General features: G+C 50.3%; 1 protein-coding gene across 1 annotated transcript in view; it reads right to left on the minus strand.

Moving 5' to 3' along the window:
• The window catches only part of wtip (WT1 interacting protein), a 49,674-nt gene that overhangs the window by 7,188 nt on the left and 22,484 nt on the right, over positions 1 to 20,002 (minus strand). The window contains exons 2-7 of the mRNA XM_063067256.1: positions 15,937 to 16,038; positions 8,057 to 8,124; positions 5,299 to 5,361; positions 4,529 to 4,659; positions 2,931 to 2,982; positions 1,873 to 1,941 (exon numbers count right to left, since the gene is read on the minus strand). Coding sequence (XP_062923326.1) covers positions 1,873 to 1,941; positions 2,931 to 2,982; positions 4,529 to 4,659; positions 5,299 to 5,361; positions 8,057 to 8,124; positions 15,937 to 16,038 — 485 coding nt within the window. The remainder of the gene's footprint in view (positions 1 to 1,872; positions 1,942 to 2,930; positions 2,983 to 4,528; positions 4,660 to 5,298; positions 5,362 to 8,056; positions 8,125 to 15,936; positions 16,039 to 20,002) is intronic.

Here is a 20,002-nt window from a genome sequence, read left to right on the forward strand (position 1 = left end):
CCTGCACATGGACCATGGTGCTCTCAAACCCCATTGACCTGCACATGGACCATGGTGCTCTCAAACACCATTGACCTGCACATGGACCATGGTGCTCTCAAACACCATTGACCTGCACATGGACCATGGTGCTCTCACATCCCATTGACCTGCACATGGACCATGATGCTCTCCAACACCATTGACCTGCACATGGACCATGGTGCTCACCAACACCATTGACCTGCACATGGACCATGGTGCTCTCACATCCCATTGACCTGCACATGGACCATGGTGCTCTCAAACACCATTGACCTGCACATGGACCATGGTGCTCTCAAACACCATTGACCTGCACATGGACCATGGTGCTCTCAAACACCATTGACCTGCACATGGACCATGGTGCTCTCACATCCCATTGACCTGCACATGGACCATGGTGCTCTCCAACACCATTGACCTGCACATGGACCATGGTGCTCTCAAACACCATTGACCTGCACATGGACCATGGTGCTCTCAAACACCATTGACCTGCACATGGACCATGGTGCTCTCTCATCCCATTGACCTGCACATGGACCATGGTGCTCTCCAACACCATTGACCTGCACATGGACCATGGTGCTCTCAAACACCATTGACCCGCACATGGACCATGGGGCTCTCAAACACCATTGACCTGCACATGGACCATGGTGCTCTCAAACCCCATTGACCTGCACATGGACCATGGTGCTCTCACATCCCATTGACCTGCACATGGACCATGGTGCTCTCACATCCCATTGACCTGCACATGGACCATGGTGCTCTCAAACACCATTGACCTGCACATGGACCATGGTGCTCTCAAACACCATTGACCTGCACATGGACCATGGTGCTCTCAAACACCATTGACCTGCACATGGACCATGGTGCTCTCAAACACCATTGACCTGCACATGGACCATGGTGCTCTCACATCCCATTGACCTGCACATGGACCATGGTGCTCTCCAACACCATTGACCTGCACATGGACCATGGTGCTCTCAAACACCATTGACCTGCACATGGACCATGGTGCTCTCAAACACCATTGACCTGCACATGGACCATGGTGCTCTCAAACCCCATTGACCTGCACATGGACCATGGTGCTCTCAAACACCATTGACCTGCACATAGACCATGGTGCTCTCAAATCCCATTGACCTGCACATGGACCATGGTGCTCTCACATCCCATTGACCTGCACATGGACCATGGTGCTCTCGAATCCCTCCCATCCATGTACTTAACCAAATTTCTCTTAAACATCGAAATCAAACTCCATCCACACTCACACTACCCTCTGAGTGATTAATTTCCCCCTCATGTTCCTCTTAAACATTTCACATTTCACCCTTAACTCATGACCTCTGGTTCTATTATCATCGAACCTCAGAGAAAATGCCAGCAGGCATCATAATTTTGTACACCTCCATCAAACCTCCTCTCATTCTCCAAGGACTAATATCCTAGTAGCACTGGACTAAACCCAGTCCTCCAGGATAAAACCCTTCTCCCTCACACCGAGTTCTGTCCCTGACCCCATTGGGTGACTCTGGTCCTGCTAGGGACACATCAGATGGTGGCTGGCCACCGGAAGGTAGAGTGAACGGAGGGGCTGGAGGCAAAATGAACCAATTGCTGAGGCCTCACCCCCTGTGATAGGCCAGACAAGCCCCTCCCCAAACTGTTTAGCTCACACTCTCTCACAGCCCCCACACAATGGGAAAGGTGTGAGGGTTGTGCAAATCGGCCATTCCCAGCGATACCTCCCCTCTCCCATACCTACCACCAAGAACAGACTCTTCCCCCACCCTCAGCACCCCAGCAGCAGGGAGCGTGCGGACTGACCTCGCAGTGGTAACACTCCACATGGTAATCCTTGTCCATCGACACCACTCGGATCGTCTCCTCCGAACCCTGTGAATGGCACACAGAGGTAACCCAGCTGATGCATCACCAACAGCCACCACCCACCTACCCACAACCCCTCCCCCAGTTCTGAGGACACCAATGATACAGAGGGAATTTCAAACACGAGGCGGCGTACAGGACTGAGTTAGATCAGCTGGTAGAGTGGTGTCACAACCACCACCTGACACTCAACGTCAGCAAGACGGAGGAATTGACTGTGGGCTTTGAGAAGGGGAAGTTGAGGGAACACACACAGCCGTTCACACAGAGGGATCAGCAGTGGAAAGGGACAGCAGTTTCAGTTCCTGGTGTCAGCATCTCTGAAGATCTACTCTGGGTCCCACACATTGATACTGTTGTGACAGCAGCTGTATCGGACTCAGGGATTGAGGACATTTGGTATGACTTTCACAAATTCCTATTGAAATTTCATGAAGAGTATTCGAACTGGTTGCATCACAGCCTGATACGGAGGCTCCAATACACAATACCACGAGGGTTTACAGACTTGGAGCACTGCCGAGAGTCGTAGACCCAGCCAGCTTCATCACAGGCACAATCCTCCCCACCATCAAGGGCATCTTTTAGAGGCAATGCCCCAAGGCAGCAGCCATCATTAAGGGCCGTCATCCCCAAGACACATCTTCTTCTCACTGCTACCATTGAGGTACAGGAACACTCAACGATTTAGGAAAGCTTCTTTCCCTCCGCCATCAGATTTCTGAATGGTCCATCAACACTACCTATTTCGCCCTCATTTTGCACTATTTAGGGTAATATTTTTAAAATGTCCTGCACTGTACTGCTTCCACAAAACAAATTTCATGGTAGATACAGAGACAATAAATCTGATTCTGAACCCACTGTACAACATGCTCTTCTACAATAACTCAGTGCGTAAGGCAGGGGGTGTAGATATCAGGATAGTAAGGGCAAGGGAGGGGACGAGATGCACGGACAAGAGGGGGAAGAGGATGAGACGAGGATACACGTACCTGTGCTGGGAGAATAGGGTGCCCACAGGATGCACACTTTGGGGCAAACACCCTGTAGATGCAGAGAATTGCGGCACATTAGACAGATGGTGGACACTGAGATGGCGACAGTCCCACTCCACCCCCAACTCAAAACTCCCAAGCAGCGAACTGCCATCTGGACAATGAACATTATCTCAGTATTTCGTAAAAATGTTTTGCTCCCTTTTGGGAAAAAAATACATAGAAACACACACGTACCTTCCTGAAATTTATATATATATTTTTTAAATCAATCATTCCGGTGGACTGCAGAAGTTTCATGACGTACGCCAGAGATATTACACCTGATTCTATGTTTCCCTTCACAGGATGCTTCCTCCTGTGGGGTGTCTCAGACCACAGGGTGCCCATTTCAGACAGAGATGAGGAGGAATTTCTTTCTTTTATGAGAGGGCGGTAAACCTGTGGAATTCATTGCCACAGACGACCATGGAGACCAAAATATTTAAAGCAAAGATTGATCAGTCAGGGTGTCAAAGGTTACGGGGAGAAGGAAGTAAGAGGGATAATAAATCAGCCTGATAGAATGGTAGAACAGACTCAATGGGACAAATGGCCTCCATCTGCTCCTATGGTGGCAAAGACAGAGGGAGATAGAGATGTGGACATCACAGACCACGCACTCCATATTCCAAACGGGACAAGTGCCAGCAGGGTCAGAGGGAACAGCCGGGGAGTGAGGTCTGAGCATCAATGCAAAAGCTCATCCCCACCTCTCCCTCGAGAAGGTGTTGGTGGGCGAAACTCCTCTTCAAACCATTGCAGCCCCTCTAGTGAAACTGCTCCCAATCATGAAGGAAAAGTGAATTTCCAAACCCATTGTGAACCTCGATCAAAGAGCCAGCACAGGCACGATGGACCGAGTGGCCTGTGGTTGTTCTGGTTTGGACTCGATTGGGTCACTACATGACCACCAAGTGACTGGGAACAGGCTCGATAGTGTCACTACAGAGATTTACCAGGATGCTGCCTGGTTTAGAGAGTATGCATTATGAGCAGAGATTAAGGGAGCTGGAGCTTTACTCTTTGGAGAGAAGGAGAATGAGAGGAGACATGACAGAGGTGTACAAGATAATAAGAGGAATAGATAGAGTGGATAGCCAGCGCCTCTTCCTCAGGGCACCACTGCTCAATACAAGAGGACATGGCTTTAAGGTAAGGGGTGGGAAGTTCAAGGGGGATATTAGAGGAAGGTTTTTTTACTCATAGTGTGTGGTTGGTGCGTGGAATGCACTGCCTGAGTCAGTGGTGGAGGCAGATACACTAGTGAAGCTTGAGAGATTACTAGACGGGTATATGGAGGAATTTAAGGTGGGGCTTATATGGGAGGCAGGGTTTGAGGGTCGGCACAACATTGTGGGCCGAAGGGTCTGTAATGTGCTGTACTATTCTATGTTCTATGTTTTATGACCACCAACTGACTGGGAACAGACACGCATTCAGAGACACTGGGTACAGGAGTGTGCGTACGTGCATATACACACACACACACACACACACACACACACACGGCCCTGACACATAGCACTGAGTCCCAGGGTAGGGAAGAGTCTCACGTGTGGTAATCCTTGACACAGTAGATGTTATTTTCCACATCAACGGTAAAGGGAACACCATCCAAACACTCGTTACACACCACGCAGCGGAAACAGCCTGGGTGGTAGGACTTGCCCAGTGCCTGTAGGATCTGGACAGAACATGGAGTGTCAGACCGTCGCACAGCATGGGAAGCTCCAGAATACCTCTCCTCACCCTACAATTCCCCAAGCTCCCAACCCCCTCCTCTCCCCTTGCTGCCCACTAATTCCAATTGATCTCTACTTCCCGGCACACAGAAGAGAAGGGGAGGTGGGGGGGAAGCACCACCACACACAGGTTCCCCTTGTCCCACTGCTCTCCACTGCCCAGCCTCAACGTGACTCAGGAAACACTCCCTTTGTCACTGGTCCACATACATTGTGGGAACCGCAGTGGCATAGCGGTTAGGGCAACGCTACTACAGGTTGGGACCTTGGAGTTGGGAGTTCAATTCTGGCATCCTCTGTAAGGAGTTTGTACACATGGAATGTGTGGGATTCCCCCAGGTGCTCCGGTTTCCTCCCACAGCCCAAAAATGCACAGGTTAGCAGGTTATTGGTCATTATAAATTGTCTGTGATTAGGCTGGGTTAAGTCGGTGGGCCGCTGGGTGGTGACGCTCGAAGGGCCTGTCTCTTGCTACATCTCTACATACATAAAATAAAATCGAATCGCCCCTGCCTGGCCTACAGAGCCCTACAGTCCTGTTATCCAGAGTGTTCATCCTGGGAAGTGATCACGTTCCTTACCATCTCCATTATCAGATGACCACACACGAAACACTTGTCTGCCGTCTGCTGGAAGCCAGAATACTGGAAAAAAAACAAAGAACCCCTTCAGAAATCCCACTCCACTTTGTAATCACCGGGTCCAAATAGGCACTACACACAGGAGATTCTGCAGATGCTGGAGGTCTTGGGCAACCCACACAAAATACTGGAGGAACTCAGCAGGTCAGGCAGCATCTATGGACAGGAATAAACCGTCGATGTTTATCCAAAGAACCATGAATCCTTTTACCAGGATCCACATGAAGGGTATCAGCCTGAAACGTCGACTGACATGGAGCACTACGGCACAGAAACAACCCTTCAGCCCATCGACCCGCACCTAGACCATATCCCTCCCATCCACGTGCCTATCCAAATTTCTCTTAAATGCTGTAAATAAACCCACATCAACTTCCGCTGGCAGCTCGTTCCACACTCTCACCACCCTGAATGAAGATCCCCCTCTTGTTCCCCTTAAATATTTCACCTTTCACCCTTAACTCATGACCTCTGGTTCTAGTCTCACCCAACCTCAACGGAAAAAGCCTGTTTGAATTTACCCTACCTATACTCATAATTTTAAGAACCATTATCAAATCTCTGCTAGTTCTGCTGCACTCTGGGAATTAAAGTCCTAAACTATTCAATCTTTCCCCATAACTTGGGTCCTCAAGTCTCAGCAACATCCTGCAGTTTGAGAGGGAGGAGCATAAGTCACATGTATCAGTATCGCGGTAGAATAAAGGGAATTACAGAGGCATGAGGGAGGGGCTTGCCCAGGTCGATTGCAGGATACCGGTGGGGATGACAGCAGAGCAGAGGTGGCTGAATGTTTTTGGGAAACGTTCACAAGACACAGGATAAAAAGTCAGCCTAGATTCTGCAAAGGGAAATCGTTCTTCGAGGAAGTAACGAGCAGCGTGGACAAAGGAGAGGTAGTGGATGTTATTTACTTGGATTTTCAGAAAGCGTTTGATAAGGTGCCACACACGAGGCTGCTTAACAAGATAAAATCCTATGAGGTTATAGGAAATATATCGGCACAGATAGAGGAATGTCTGACAGGCAGGAGGCAGCAAGTGGGAATAAAAGGGGTCTTTTCTAATTGGCTGCCAGTAACCTGGGGTCAGTATTGCTTTTCACATTGTTTGTCAATGATTTAGTTAATGGAATTGATGGCTTTGTGGCAAAGTTTGCAGATGATATGAAGATAGGTGGAGGGGTAGGTAGTGCTGAGGAAGCAATGCAATTGCAGCAGGATTGGACAAATTGGAAGAATGGGCAAAAAAGTGGCAGATGGAATACAGTGTTGGGAAATGTATGATAATGCATTTTGGTAAAAGGAACAATAGTGCGGACTATTATCTATATGGGAGAAGGTTCAAACATCAGAGGTGCAGAAGGACTTAAGAGTCCTCGTGTAAGACTTGCAAAAGGTTAATTTACCGGTTGAGCCTGTGGTAAAGGCAGCAAATTCAATGTTGGCATTTATTTCAAGGCCAAAAGAATATAAAAGCAAGGTGATAATAATGCTGAGGTTTTATAAGACAGCAGTCAGGCTGCAGTTGGAGTATTGTCACTGTTTTGGGCTCCATATCTCAGACAGGATTTGCATTAGAGGATACACAAGACACATCGATGATAGAAAAATAGAAGGCTATGTGGGAGGGAAGGACTAGATTGGTCTTGGATCTGGTTAAAGGGTCTGCACTACACGGTGGGCTGAAGGGCCCGTAGTATGCCATACTGTTTTGTGTCAATTATGATTTTTTCACCCTCTTTGCACTTTGTGGCACATTGAGTTGCAAACTTGCTGTTCCTTTAGCATTTTGTTTGGTTTTTTTTTAAAAAACAAAGCCGAGTTGTTAGCTTGAAGCTCAACGCAGAACAGACGGAAAGCTGGCCAGATCCAAGCCCAGGACCACTTGCCTCGAAGTCCAGTGCTGACAATTCAAAATGAGGACAACTCCTCTACCTGTCCCCACATACCACAGATACTGCTCGACCCGCAGTGAGTATATATAAAATAAGCAATAAGTATGAGGACATGAGATTCAGAGTCTTTGGAAGTGAGAACAGTTCTGTGAAGTTATCCCTCTGGTAAAGAGGGGATGGTTTCCAGCTACAGGGGCTGCATGAAGAGGCAGCAGAGGACCATACTGAGTGAGGAACCTCACAGCTGCCGGGGAGGGTTAAAGAGGTTGGAGCACAGATCTACCTCTGCCCCACAGCAAGGCTGGGTCGTGCTCGATCCTGTGTGGAAGGGTGGGGAAGGACTGCAGTGTTCAGCATGACACTATAAGGCACCAATGAGCTGGGTTCAATCCCCACCACTGTCTGCAATGAGTCTGTACGTTCTCCCTGTGACTGTGAGAGCTTCCTCCCACATTCCAAAGAGGTACGTCTTGGGGCGAGTGCCCGTAGGCACACTACGCTGGCACAGGAAGCACAACAATAGTTACAGGCTGTGCCCACCACATGCTTCAACTGTGTTGGTTGTTGACACAAACAACACATTTCACCGGATGTACACACAAGAGATGCTGGAAAACAAAGTGTCCTGATGAAGGATCTCAGCCCAAAACATCGACTGCTCGTTCATTTCCACTGATGCTGCCTGACCTGCTGAGTTCCTCCAGTGTTTTGTGTGGTTAACTATACATTTCAATGTATGTGACAAGTAAAGCTAATCTGAAAATCTTCACCTGTAGAAAATATAACAGTACTGTAAACTCACCAGGAAATCTTCCTCACAGTACACCTTCCCGTTGACATTGTAGAAAGCTTTCCCTCGTAACCTCCGACCTGTGCAGAGGAGGGAGGCTGATGGTTAGAAGTTCGACTTAATCACAGAAACCCGTTGGGGGCGGAGGGAAGAGTTGGCTGTTAGCCGCCATGCCGGGCGGGGACAGTTGGCCGCCACGCTGGGCGGGTGAATTAACCGTCACACTAGGTGGGACAATTAACCATCAAGCCAACTGTGGCCTACAGAGGCAATGGTCACGTGCAGGTTTTGTGGGTGAGGGGTGGAATCTGGAGGGGAAATGATGCGAACATTTGGGAGAATGATGAAGAATCAGTGTAAATGGACAGCCAATAACATCGATCATGGCACAGGCCCTTCAGTTCACAATGTTGTGCTGAACCAATTCATTTAGCAATCAAATAGCCCACTAAACTAATCCCCTCCACCCACACAATGTCCATATCCTTCCATTTCCCTCAAATTCATGTGCCTATCTAAATGTCTCCAATATTTCTGCCTCTACCATCACCCCAGGCAACACACTCCAGCACTGTGTTTAAAAAAAAACTTTCCCCTCACATATTTGAAATTACCCCGTCACACCTTAAATGCATGCCCTCTGGTATTAGACATTTCAACCCTGGGAAAAAGATTCTGTCCACTCTATCTGTGCCTCTCATAATAATCTTATAAACCTCTGTTAGATCTCCCCTTAGCCTCCGTTGCTCCAGAGAAAACAGCTCAAGTTTGTCCAGCCTCCCAGAGATTGGTGGGCTGAAGGGTGTTTCAGTCAAACACAGACACACACGCACACAAATGCCTCACCCCGATCACATTCTGCACACACACACCTCACCCCGATCACATTCTCCACACACACACACCTCACCCCGTTCACATTCCACACACACACACACCTCACCCCGATCACATTCTGCACACACACACCTCACCCTGTTCACATTCTCCACACACACCTCACACACACACACACACACACACCTCACCCCGATCACATTCTGCACACACACACACACACCTCACCCCGTTCACATTCCACACACACACCTCACCCCGTTCACATTCCACACACACACACACACCTCACCCCGATCACATTCTGCACACACACACACACCTCACCCCGATCACATTCTGCACACACACACACACACACCTCACCCCGATCACATTCCACACACACACCTCACACACACACACCTCACCCCGTTCACATTCTGCACACACACACACACACCTCACCCCGATCACATTCTCCACACACACACACCTCACCCCGATCATATTCCACACACACACACACACCACACCCCGATCACATTCCACACACACCTCACCCCGATCACATTCTCCACACACACACCTCACCCCGATCACATTCCACACACACACACACTACACCCCGATCACATTCCACACACACACACCTCACCCCGTTCACATTCCACACACACACACCTCACCCCGATCACATTCCACACACACACACACTACACCCCGATCACATTCCACACACACACACACCTCACCCCGTTCACATTCCACACACACACACCTCACCCCGATCACATTCTGCACACACACACACACACCTCACCCCGATCACATTCTGCACACACACACACACCTCACCCCGATCACATTCTCCACACACACCTCACCCTGTTCACATTCTCCACACACACACCTCACCCCGATCACATTCCACACACACCTCACCCCGATCACATTCTCCACACACACACACACACCTCACCCTGTTCACATTCCACACACACACCTCACCCCGATCACATTCTCCACACACACACACACACCTCACCCCGATCACATTCTCCACACACACACCTCACCCTGTTCACATTCCACACACACACACACCTCACCCTGTTCACATTCTCCACACACACACACCTCACCCCGTTCACATTCTCCACACACACACACACCTCACCCCGATCACATTCCACACACACACACACCTCACCCCGATCACATTCCACACACACACACACCTCACCCCGATCACATTCTCCACACACACACCTCACCCCGATCACATTCCACACACACACACCTCACCCCGTTCACATTCCACACACACACACCTCACCCCGTTCACATTCCACACACACACACCTCACCCCGATCACATTCCACACACACACCTCACCCCGTTCACATTCTCCACACACACACACCTCACCCCGTTCACATTCTCCACACACACACACACCTCACCCCGTTCACATTCCACACACACACCTCACCCCGTTCACATTCTCCACACACACCTCACCCTGTTCACATTCCACACACACACGTCTCACCCCCATTTCACATTCTCCACACACACACCTCACCCCGATCACATTCTCCACACACACACACACCTCACCCCGATCACATTCACCACACACACACACCTCACCCCGTTCACATTCTCCACACACACACACCTCACCCCGTTCACATTCTCCACACACACACACACCTCACCCCGTTCATTCTCCACACACACACACCTCACCCCGTTCACATTCTCCACACACACCTCACCCCTATCACATTCCACACACACACACACACCTCACCCCGATCACATTCTCCACACACACACACACCTCACCCCGATCACATTCCACACACACACACCTCACCCCGATCACATTCTCCACACACACACACACCTCACCCTGTTCACATTCTCCACACACACACCTCACCCCGATCACATTCCACACACACACACACCTCACCCCGATCACATTCTCCACACACACACACACACACACCTCACCCTGTTCACATTCCACACACACACACACCTCACCCCGATCACATTCTCCACACACACACACCTCACCCCGATCACATTCTCCACACACACACACACACCTCACCCTGTTCACATTTCCACACACACACACACACCTCACCCTGTTCACATTCCACACACACACACACACCTCACCCTGTTCACATTCTCCACACACACACACACCTCACCCCGATCACATTCCACACACACACACACCTCACCCCGATCACATTCCACACACACACACACCTCACCCCGATCACATTCTCCACACACACACCTCACCCTGTTCACATTCCACACACACACACACCTCACCCCGATCACATTCCACACACACACCTCACCCCGTTCACATTCTCCACACACACACACCTCACCCCGTTCACATTCTCCACACACACACACACACCTCACCCCGTTCACATTCTCCACACACACCTCACCCCGTTCACATTCCACACACACACCTCACCCCGTTCACATTCTCCACACACACCTCACCCTGTTCACATTCCACACACACACGTCTCACCCCCATTTCACATTCTCCACACACACACCTCACCCCGATCACATTCTCCACACACACACACACACCACACCCCGATCACATTCACCACACACACACACCTCACCCCGTTCATTCTCCACACACACACACCTCACCCCGTTCACATTCTCCACACACACACACACCTCACCCCGTTCATTCTCCACACACACACACCTCACCCCGTTCACATTCTCCACACACACACACACACACCTCACCCCTATCACATTCCACACACACACACACACACACCTCACCCCGATCACATTCTCCACACACACACACACCTCACCCCGATCACATTCCACACACACACACCTCACCCTGTTCACATTCACACACACACACACACCTCACCCCGATCACATTCCACACACACACCTCACCCCGATCACATTCCACACACACACACACACACACCTCACCCCGATCACATTCTCCACACACACACCTCACCCTGTTCACATTCTCCACACACACACCTCACCCTGTTCACATTCTCCACACACACACCTCAACCTGTTCACATTCTCCACACACACACCTCACCCTGTTCACATTCTCCACACACACACACCTCACCCCGATCACATTCTCCACACACACACACACACACCTCACCCCGATCACATTCCACACACACACACACCTCACCCCGATCACATTCCACACACACACCTCACCCTGTTCACATTCCACACACACACCTCACCCTGTTCACATTCCACACACACACACCTCACCCTGTTCACATTCCACACACACACACACACCTCACCCCGATCACATTCTCCACACACACACACACACGTCACCCCGTTTCACATTCCACACACACACACACCTCACCCCGATCACATTCTCCACACACACACCTCACCCTGTTCACATTCTCCACACACACACACACCTCACCCCGATCACATTCCACACACACACACACACACACCTCACCGTTCACATTCTCCACACACACACCTCACCCTGTTCACATTCTCCACACACACACCTCACCCTGTTCACATTCTCCACACACACACACACCTCACCCCGATCACATTCCACACACACACACACCTCACCCCGATCACATTCTCCACACACACACACACACCTCACCCTGTTCACATTCTCCACACACACACACACCTCACCCCGTTTCACATTTACACACACACATAGTACACCTCTCTCAGCGCAGAAGGATTGCTGTCTCAGAGGAAAGTTTTTTAAAAACACAGTGGTGGGTGCGTGGAACCTGCCAGCAGCGGTGGTCAAGGCAGATTTATGTTAGTTAAGTTCAGTTGTATTTGCCATTCAACCATACGTAAATACAGCCAAACAAAACAGCATTACTCCAGGGCCAAGATGCAAAACAGAGTGCTAACAGTCATACACAAGACCAGGCACATAACAGCAGTAAACATACAGTCACTCAAAAAACATTTGAGATAGGCACACGGATGAAAGAAAAAAAAAATGGACGGCTCTACAGGAAGGGTTAGATTGATCATAGGTTTAAAAAGTCAGCACGACGTTGTGGGCCGAAGGGCCTGTACTGTTCTATATTCTCAGATACAAGATCTGTGGTGGGTGGGACCTTTGGTTGTGTCCAGCACCTTCCTGACACAATGGGAAGTGTAGACAGTCTGTGGATGGGAGACTGGTTCACGTGATGGTTCACACTCTGCAGCTTCCCCCAGACTCGGACAGAGCAGCTGCCATACTGAGGATGGTGGCTACCAGCAGAGGGCAGACGCATCCGTCGAGTGACACAGCCTGTGCTCCCAGACAACAAGGTCATGGCTGATGTAATCTGGCCCTTCTCATCATCCAAAATCATAACCACTGACTGAGAATTCAGACTTGCAGAGCGTAACCCGCCTCCCTCAGCCCTTCATGCTCAGTCTGCCACAGAGAATTCCAAAAATTCACTCAAGTCCAAGGGAGGAATTCCCATGGCTGAGGCCCTGTTATATCCACTGGTTCTGGAATCTGGCTCCCGGAGGAACCACCATGCAGGGCTTTGCTTCATCAGCCGTCCCAGCCTGGGCTCTGCCCTGCCCAGAGATGCTGGTTTTAACAGATAAAAACCAACAGCGCTAACTGGAGAAAAGCCGCCGTGGACGCTCTCAAGCGAAAGGAGGATTGGGCATCCCCCTTGTAGAAGCCCAGAGCTACAGAAACACCAACAGTAGCTCCACAGACCTCATCCTTGGGGGAAGGAAGGATCTTTGAAGATGGGGCAATTTGAAAGACGGGCCCAGCACAGCCTGGTAAGGGCGATGTTGGTTATTGAGAACTGGAGAAAGATGGTTATTGCAAGCAAGTAATGCTGAGACTTAACAAGGCAATGGTCACACCACACTCTGAGTATTACAGAAAGTTTTGGGCTACTTATCTAAGAAAAGATGTGCACAAATTGGAGAGAGTGCAGAGGAGATTCACTAGAATTATCCTGGGATAGAAAAGATTAACGTATGAGGAGTATTTGACGGCTCTGGGCCTGGACACGCTTAAGTTTAGGACAATGGGGGTGATCTCACTGAAACCTACCAAACGTTGAAAGGTCTGGGTAGAGTGGATGTGGAGATGATGTCTCCTATAGTGGGGGAGTCAAGAGCCAGAGGACACAGCCTCACAATAAAGGGACACCCATTTAGAATAGAGATGAGGCAGAGGGTAGTGAATCTGTGGAAATCGTTGCCACAGACGGCTGTGGAGGCCAGTTCAATGGGAATATTTAAAGTGGAGATTCTTCATTGGCCAGGGTGTTAAAGTTTACAGGGAGATGGTGAGAGAGTGGGGTTCAGAGGGATAATAAATCAATCATGACGGAATGGTGGAGCAGATTTGATGGGCCGAATAGCTTAAATCTGCTCCTACATCTTAAGTCTTTGACAAGATCCCATGTAGAACGGATCACGGGCAAGCTGGCAAATGGGATTGAAAATCTGCTTGATAAATCAGTGTTTTCTCAGATACAGTCAGTGCTTCCATCTGATCCAACATTCCCAGGTTTGCCGGCATCTGCTCGTCCCCAGAGCTGAAGGAACAAAGGCAGATGTTTACCAACACTGCCTGTGTACAGCACTTGGAGGGAGTACAGGAATCTCAGGCTTTTGGTCAGTTTATCTGTAGGCTTTTCCATTGCTGGACATTGGTGTGGGGGGAGTCAGGCCTTCAATAATTACCTGTGTGTCCACCAGAGAGGGGCAGACGATGGGGTCTGGGTGGAGATGTTAAAATCTTTGCTGGCCTCAGGCAAGGTGCCGGGTGACTAGAGGACTGTAAATGGTTTGCCTTTATTCCAGAAAGGCAGCGGGGAAAACGCCAGGCAACTACAGGCCTGTCAGTCTAATAGCAGTGGTGTGGATATTACTGAGAGAATTATTGTATCAGAATTAACCTACACTGGGAAGGGCTGGAATTAGTCAAAGATGCTGAGAATCAGTTTGCTGCAGAAAGGGCCGGTCTGATTGGTATCTCTGAAAAATCCACAGTGTGTGAGGGCAGTGATGTGGGCCACGCGTCCTGTGAAGGATCCCATGTAAAAGTGATCTGGGGCAAGCTCGCAAATGGTTACAAAAATCAGCTCGGTAAATTGGTGTATTATTGTCACATGTCCGAGGAACACCGGAAAACTTGCATACTGTCCATACAGATCGTCACAGCAATGTGTTGAGGTAGTTCAATAACAGAATGCAGAGCACAACAGTTACTGAGAAAGTGCAGCGCAGGCAATACGGTGACCAGGTAGATTGCAAGGTCGAGAGTCCCAACATACAGGAGATCTGTTGAAAAGTTGCGAACAGAGGCCTGGAGTGAAAGGGCATGGCAGTCTGTGGAATTGTGTGTACTCAGTCAGAGTGGATGGCGTGGTGGAGGTGCAAGGCACTTCTTCCCTCCGCTAGCCTGTGGGTCACCCCTGGACAAGGTGTAGCGCTTACGCAGCCCCTCCCCCAAGATCAGGGTCACATGAAGCCATGGGAGCAGGTGGTGAGTAGTCATATGAGCAGTCGGTGCACATCACAAGTCCTGACGTCAGGCAGACAGCCTCTGAAGAGTATTGCTAATGTCTGGGGTCACCATCTTGAAAAGACACTGCCCAGGTGGCAGCAATGGCAAACCACTTCTGCAGAAAAATCATAGTCCTGGAAGACCATGACCACGACCACCCACGTCATACGACATGGCAGATAATGAATGAACAAACTCGGTCAGAAACAGGCCCTTCAGCCCATCTTGACCATGCTGTACTCCATCCATGGTCTGCTATGCTGTAGAGATTGAAGGACTTGCTGTCTGCCTCGGTCGGCCCCTCAGGCAGCAGGTCCCAGGCTGGCCAACACTGACACCAAGGAGGCCTTTACGTAAGTAAGGACCGAAGGGGAGTGTCTTCATTGGAGAAGACAGTGGTGCGGGTGGGCTGGTGAAACAACAGGACATGGGGTACATGCACGGTCTACTCACCACAAGAACAGCAGATGAAACAGTTGGTGTGGTACAGATTGCCCATGGCCTGACAGGCTTGGCTAGACCCATACACACCCTTCCTGCACTTCACACAGATACCTGTGGACCAGGAAAGAAAAACAATTCTCTGTTAAATGGAGGAAAGGGTTGGCCCTTCACATTCAGCTGCATCACACAAGACAACAGGAGCAGAAGCCTACTCTGCCATTCCATCATGGTTCGTTTCTTTTCCCCTTTCAATCCCATTCTCCAGCCTTCTCCCATAACCTTTGATGCCCTGATAACAAAAAAAAATCTATCAATGTCTGCTTTAAGTACTGTGCACTCAATGCCTTGGCCTCCACAGCCCTCCGTGGCAACGATGAGATTCCCTTCATCAGGAGGGAAGGAAATTGGAGGACAGAATAAGACGGTATGGGAAGGGGAGGAGGCTGGACAAGATGGTAGGGGATAGGTGAAACCAGGGGAGAGGGAGGGGGTGAAGTAGAGATCTGGGAAGTCAATTGGTGGAAGAGATAAAGGGGCAATCTGACAGGAGAAGGTGACCATGGAGAAAAGGAAGGGGAGGAGCACCAGGTGACAGATGGACGGGGGGGGGGGGGGAGGTGAGAGAAGGAAACTAGGAGAGGACGGTGGCAATTTCCAAAAGTTCGAGAAATCAATGTTCATACCATCAGATTGGAGACTGCCCCCCAAGAGAAAATATAAGGTTGCTCCTGCACCCTCAGTGGGCCTCATCGTGGACGTAGAACTGAAATGGATGGCCACCAGGAAAACTTACTTTTAGGGCAGATGGAGTGGAAGTGCTCCCACGAAGCGGTCTCCCGTTCTACGTCAGGTCTCACTGATATAGATCCGTGGGGATGGACAAATGGACAAGGGAGTCGTTCAGCGAGCGATCAGCGTGGAAGGCAGAAAGTGGGGGGAGGGAAGGATGAGCTTGGAGGTGGAATCCCGTTGGAGACGGCGGAGGTTATGGAGAATCATATGCTGGATGTGGAGACTTGTGGGATGGTAGGTCAGGACAAGAGGAAACCTATCCCTGATGGGGGGGGTCCGAGGAGAGTGGGGGGTATGTCAGAAATGGACCAAGTAAATTTAAGGGCAGTGTGGAAGTTGGAGGCAAAGTTGATGAAACTGATCGGCTCAGCATGGGTCTTGTGTTCCTGGCACTTCATCCAATGTGATGTTGGGGAGCGGTCGCCGCAGTCCAGCTCTCCCTCACACCTCCTCTTCCACCCCCCCCACCCACCGCACTTCATCCACTGTGATGTTGGGGAGCGGTCCCTGCAGTCCAGCTCTCCCTCATTCTCCTCTTCCACCCCCCCCACCGCACTTCATCCACTGTGATGTTGGGGAGCGGTCCCTGCAGTCCAGCTCTCCCTCACACCTCCTCTTCCACCCCCCCCACCGCACTTCATCCACTGTGATGTTGGGGAGCAGTCCCTGCAGTCCAGCTCTCCCTCACACCTCCTCTTCCACCCCCCCCACCCACCGCACTTCATTCACTGTGATGTTGGGGAGCAGTCCCTGCAGTCCAGCTCTCCCTCATTCTCCTCTTCCACCGCCCCCCCCCACCGCACTTCATCCACTGTGATGTTGGGGAGCGGTCCCTGCAGTCCAGCTCTCCCTCACACCTCCTCTTCCACCCCCCCCCACCGCACTTCATCCACTGTGATGTTGGGGAGCAGTCCCTGCAGTCCAGCTCTCCCTCATTCTCCTCTTCCACCGCCCCCCCCACCGCACTTCATCCACTGTGATGTTGGGGAGTGGTCCCTGCAGTCCAGCTCTCCCTCATTCTCTTCCACCGCCCCCCCACCGCACTTCATCCACTGTGATGTTGGGGAGCGGTCCCTGCAGTCCAGCTCTCCCTCATTCTCCTCTTCCACCCCCCCCACCCACCGCACTTCATCCACTGTGATGTTGGGGAGCAGTCCCTACAGTCCAGCTCTCCCTCACACCTCCTCTTCCACCCCCACACCTACACCCCAGTCACACAACAGTGCAACACAGGAACAGGCCTTTTGGACCACAATGTCTCCACCAAACACAATCACAAATTAAACTAAATCCCTTCAGTCTGTATGTGATCCAGCTTCCCCGATTCCCTGTATATTCATGTGTCTAAAACAGGGGTTCCCAAACTTTTCATGCCATGCCAAGCTTAAACGAAGCGTCTGTGGACTCCAAGTCTAAAATGACAATATCGATCTACCTCCCCATTAATGGGCACATCAACACAGTGCTGTCACAGGAAAGCAGCATCCACCAATGACCCCCACCACCCAGGCCACGCTCTCTTCTCACTGCTGCCATCAGGGAGGTACAGGAGCCTCAGGACTCACACCACCAGGTTCAGGAACAGTCATTCAGGCAGCATAATCAAAGAGCCCACACATCCTGGACATTCTCTCCTCACCTTTCTCCCATCAGGCAGAAGGTACAAGAGATTCAGAGATGAGCTTTATTCGTCACATGTACATTTGGAACATGTAGTGAAATGTGTTGTTTACACTTGTGCTGGGGCAGCCAGCAATGGATTAACACCATACAGTAAGCTGGCGACATCTGCAATGACCTTCAAAGACAAGTGGACATCTGCAATGAGCACCACTCCTGCCGCGTACTCACACTGCCCAGCTCTGCGGCTGTTTCACGTTTCGCACCACCGAGGTCATCGAGGAAAAATAACAGCAAGCCATTTGGCCCTCACTACGTGATCTCCTTTACCCCAAAGACTTCTACACACAAGAGATATCACTTCCTCAGATATATTCAGTGATAGCCACTGCATCCCTTAGTGGAAGAGGGTCGCAACTCCTGATGGAAGAGACCTCACCTCCGTTCATTCTGGTGCCTCACCTGACATCCCATGTCTGTGACCCCATGTTTCTTGCCAAGGGAAACTCCTTCCTCAGTCTATTACCCAAACTCAGAACTTTCCCCCCCTCCCCATCCTTCAGAACTCCAGTGAACACAAACCCAGTCAACTTATCTGACAGTCCAACCTATCCAGGAAGCACTCCTCTATGCCAGGGGTACCTAATGTGAAGTTTATAGACCCCCAGGTAGGTGGCAAGGGTCCATGGCATAAAAAAGTTTGGGAACCCAGGGTGTCAACACCTCTGAAGATCTATCGTGGGCCCAACATATTGATGCAATCACAAAGGCTGTATTTCAATGGGAATTTGAGAAGATTTGGTACGTCACGAAAGACTCTTGCAAATTGTGACTGGTATGGAGGCACCAATGAACAAAATGCTGCCAGCTCTATCACGTCACTAGCTTCCCCACCATCGAGGACAAGTTCATGTCCAGGTGACACCCATCATCTGGACATGCCCTCTGTGATACTACCATCAGGGCCAAGGTACAGGAATCAAGTGCCAGTAAAAAGCATTACAGTGGACTCAGGTTAAATAGGCTACCAGTTAATCAGAGCAGCCGCTTATTTGGTACAACTCTTAAAGAACAAAAACTAATCTAGAAAATAGCTGGGATTCCCCTCATTTAATTGGGACACTATTCCGCTTAATTGGGACAGACTTGCTGAACAGTTTCTAACTACAGTCAGGCGCGTGGCCGGTGCAGAGTCGTAGTGGCAGGTCTGGGCCCAGGCAGAGGCCTGGAGGCGGGGCAAGACCAGAGGTTCAATCAACTTAAGCACCAGACCAAACTGAAGAAGTCGGGACGGCTGAATTGAGGAGGCAGGGCCTGGGCCTGAGAGTGGATGGAAGCGGCAGAGCCCAGAGCAGACAGCGAGGAACGACCAAAGGTTTGGACGATTTAAGTACTGGGCCAGATTGAGATAGTCAGGGTGTCAGGAACGGAGGAGAGGTCTGGGCCGGAGGACAGCTCGCCACTCTGCAAGGTTTGCTCGACTCTGGTCTGGAACTAACGGGCTACAGTGGCGACTGGGTTCGTGCGATGGACTCCCTTTGGTGAACTTCACTTCCAAATTCTATTTGCTTACTTTTATTGTTTGCACGATTTGTGTTTTTTTCTGCACATTGGCTGCCTGAGAAGTCTTTCTGTTATAAAATGGGTTCTATTGTGTTTCTTT

This window comes from Mobula hypostoma, chromosome 14 (assembly GCF_963921235.1).
Source record: "Mobula hypostoma chromosome 14, sMobHyp1.1, whole genome shotgun sequence".
Taxonomy (NCBI): Eukaryota; Metazoa; Chordata; class Chondrichthyes; order Myliobatiformes; family Myliobatidae; genus Mobula; species Mobula hypostoma.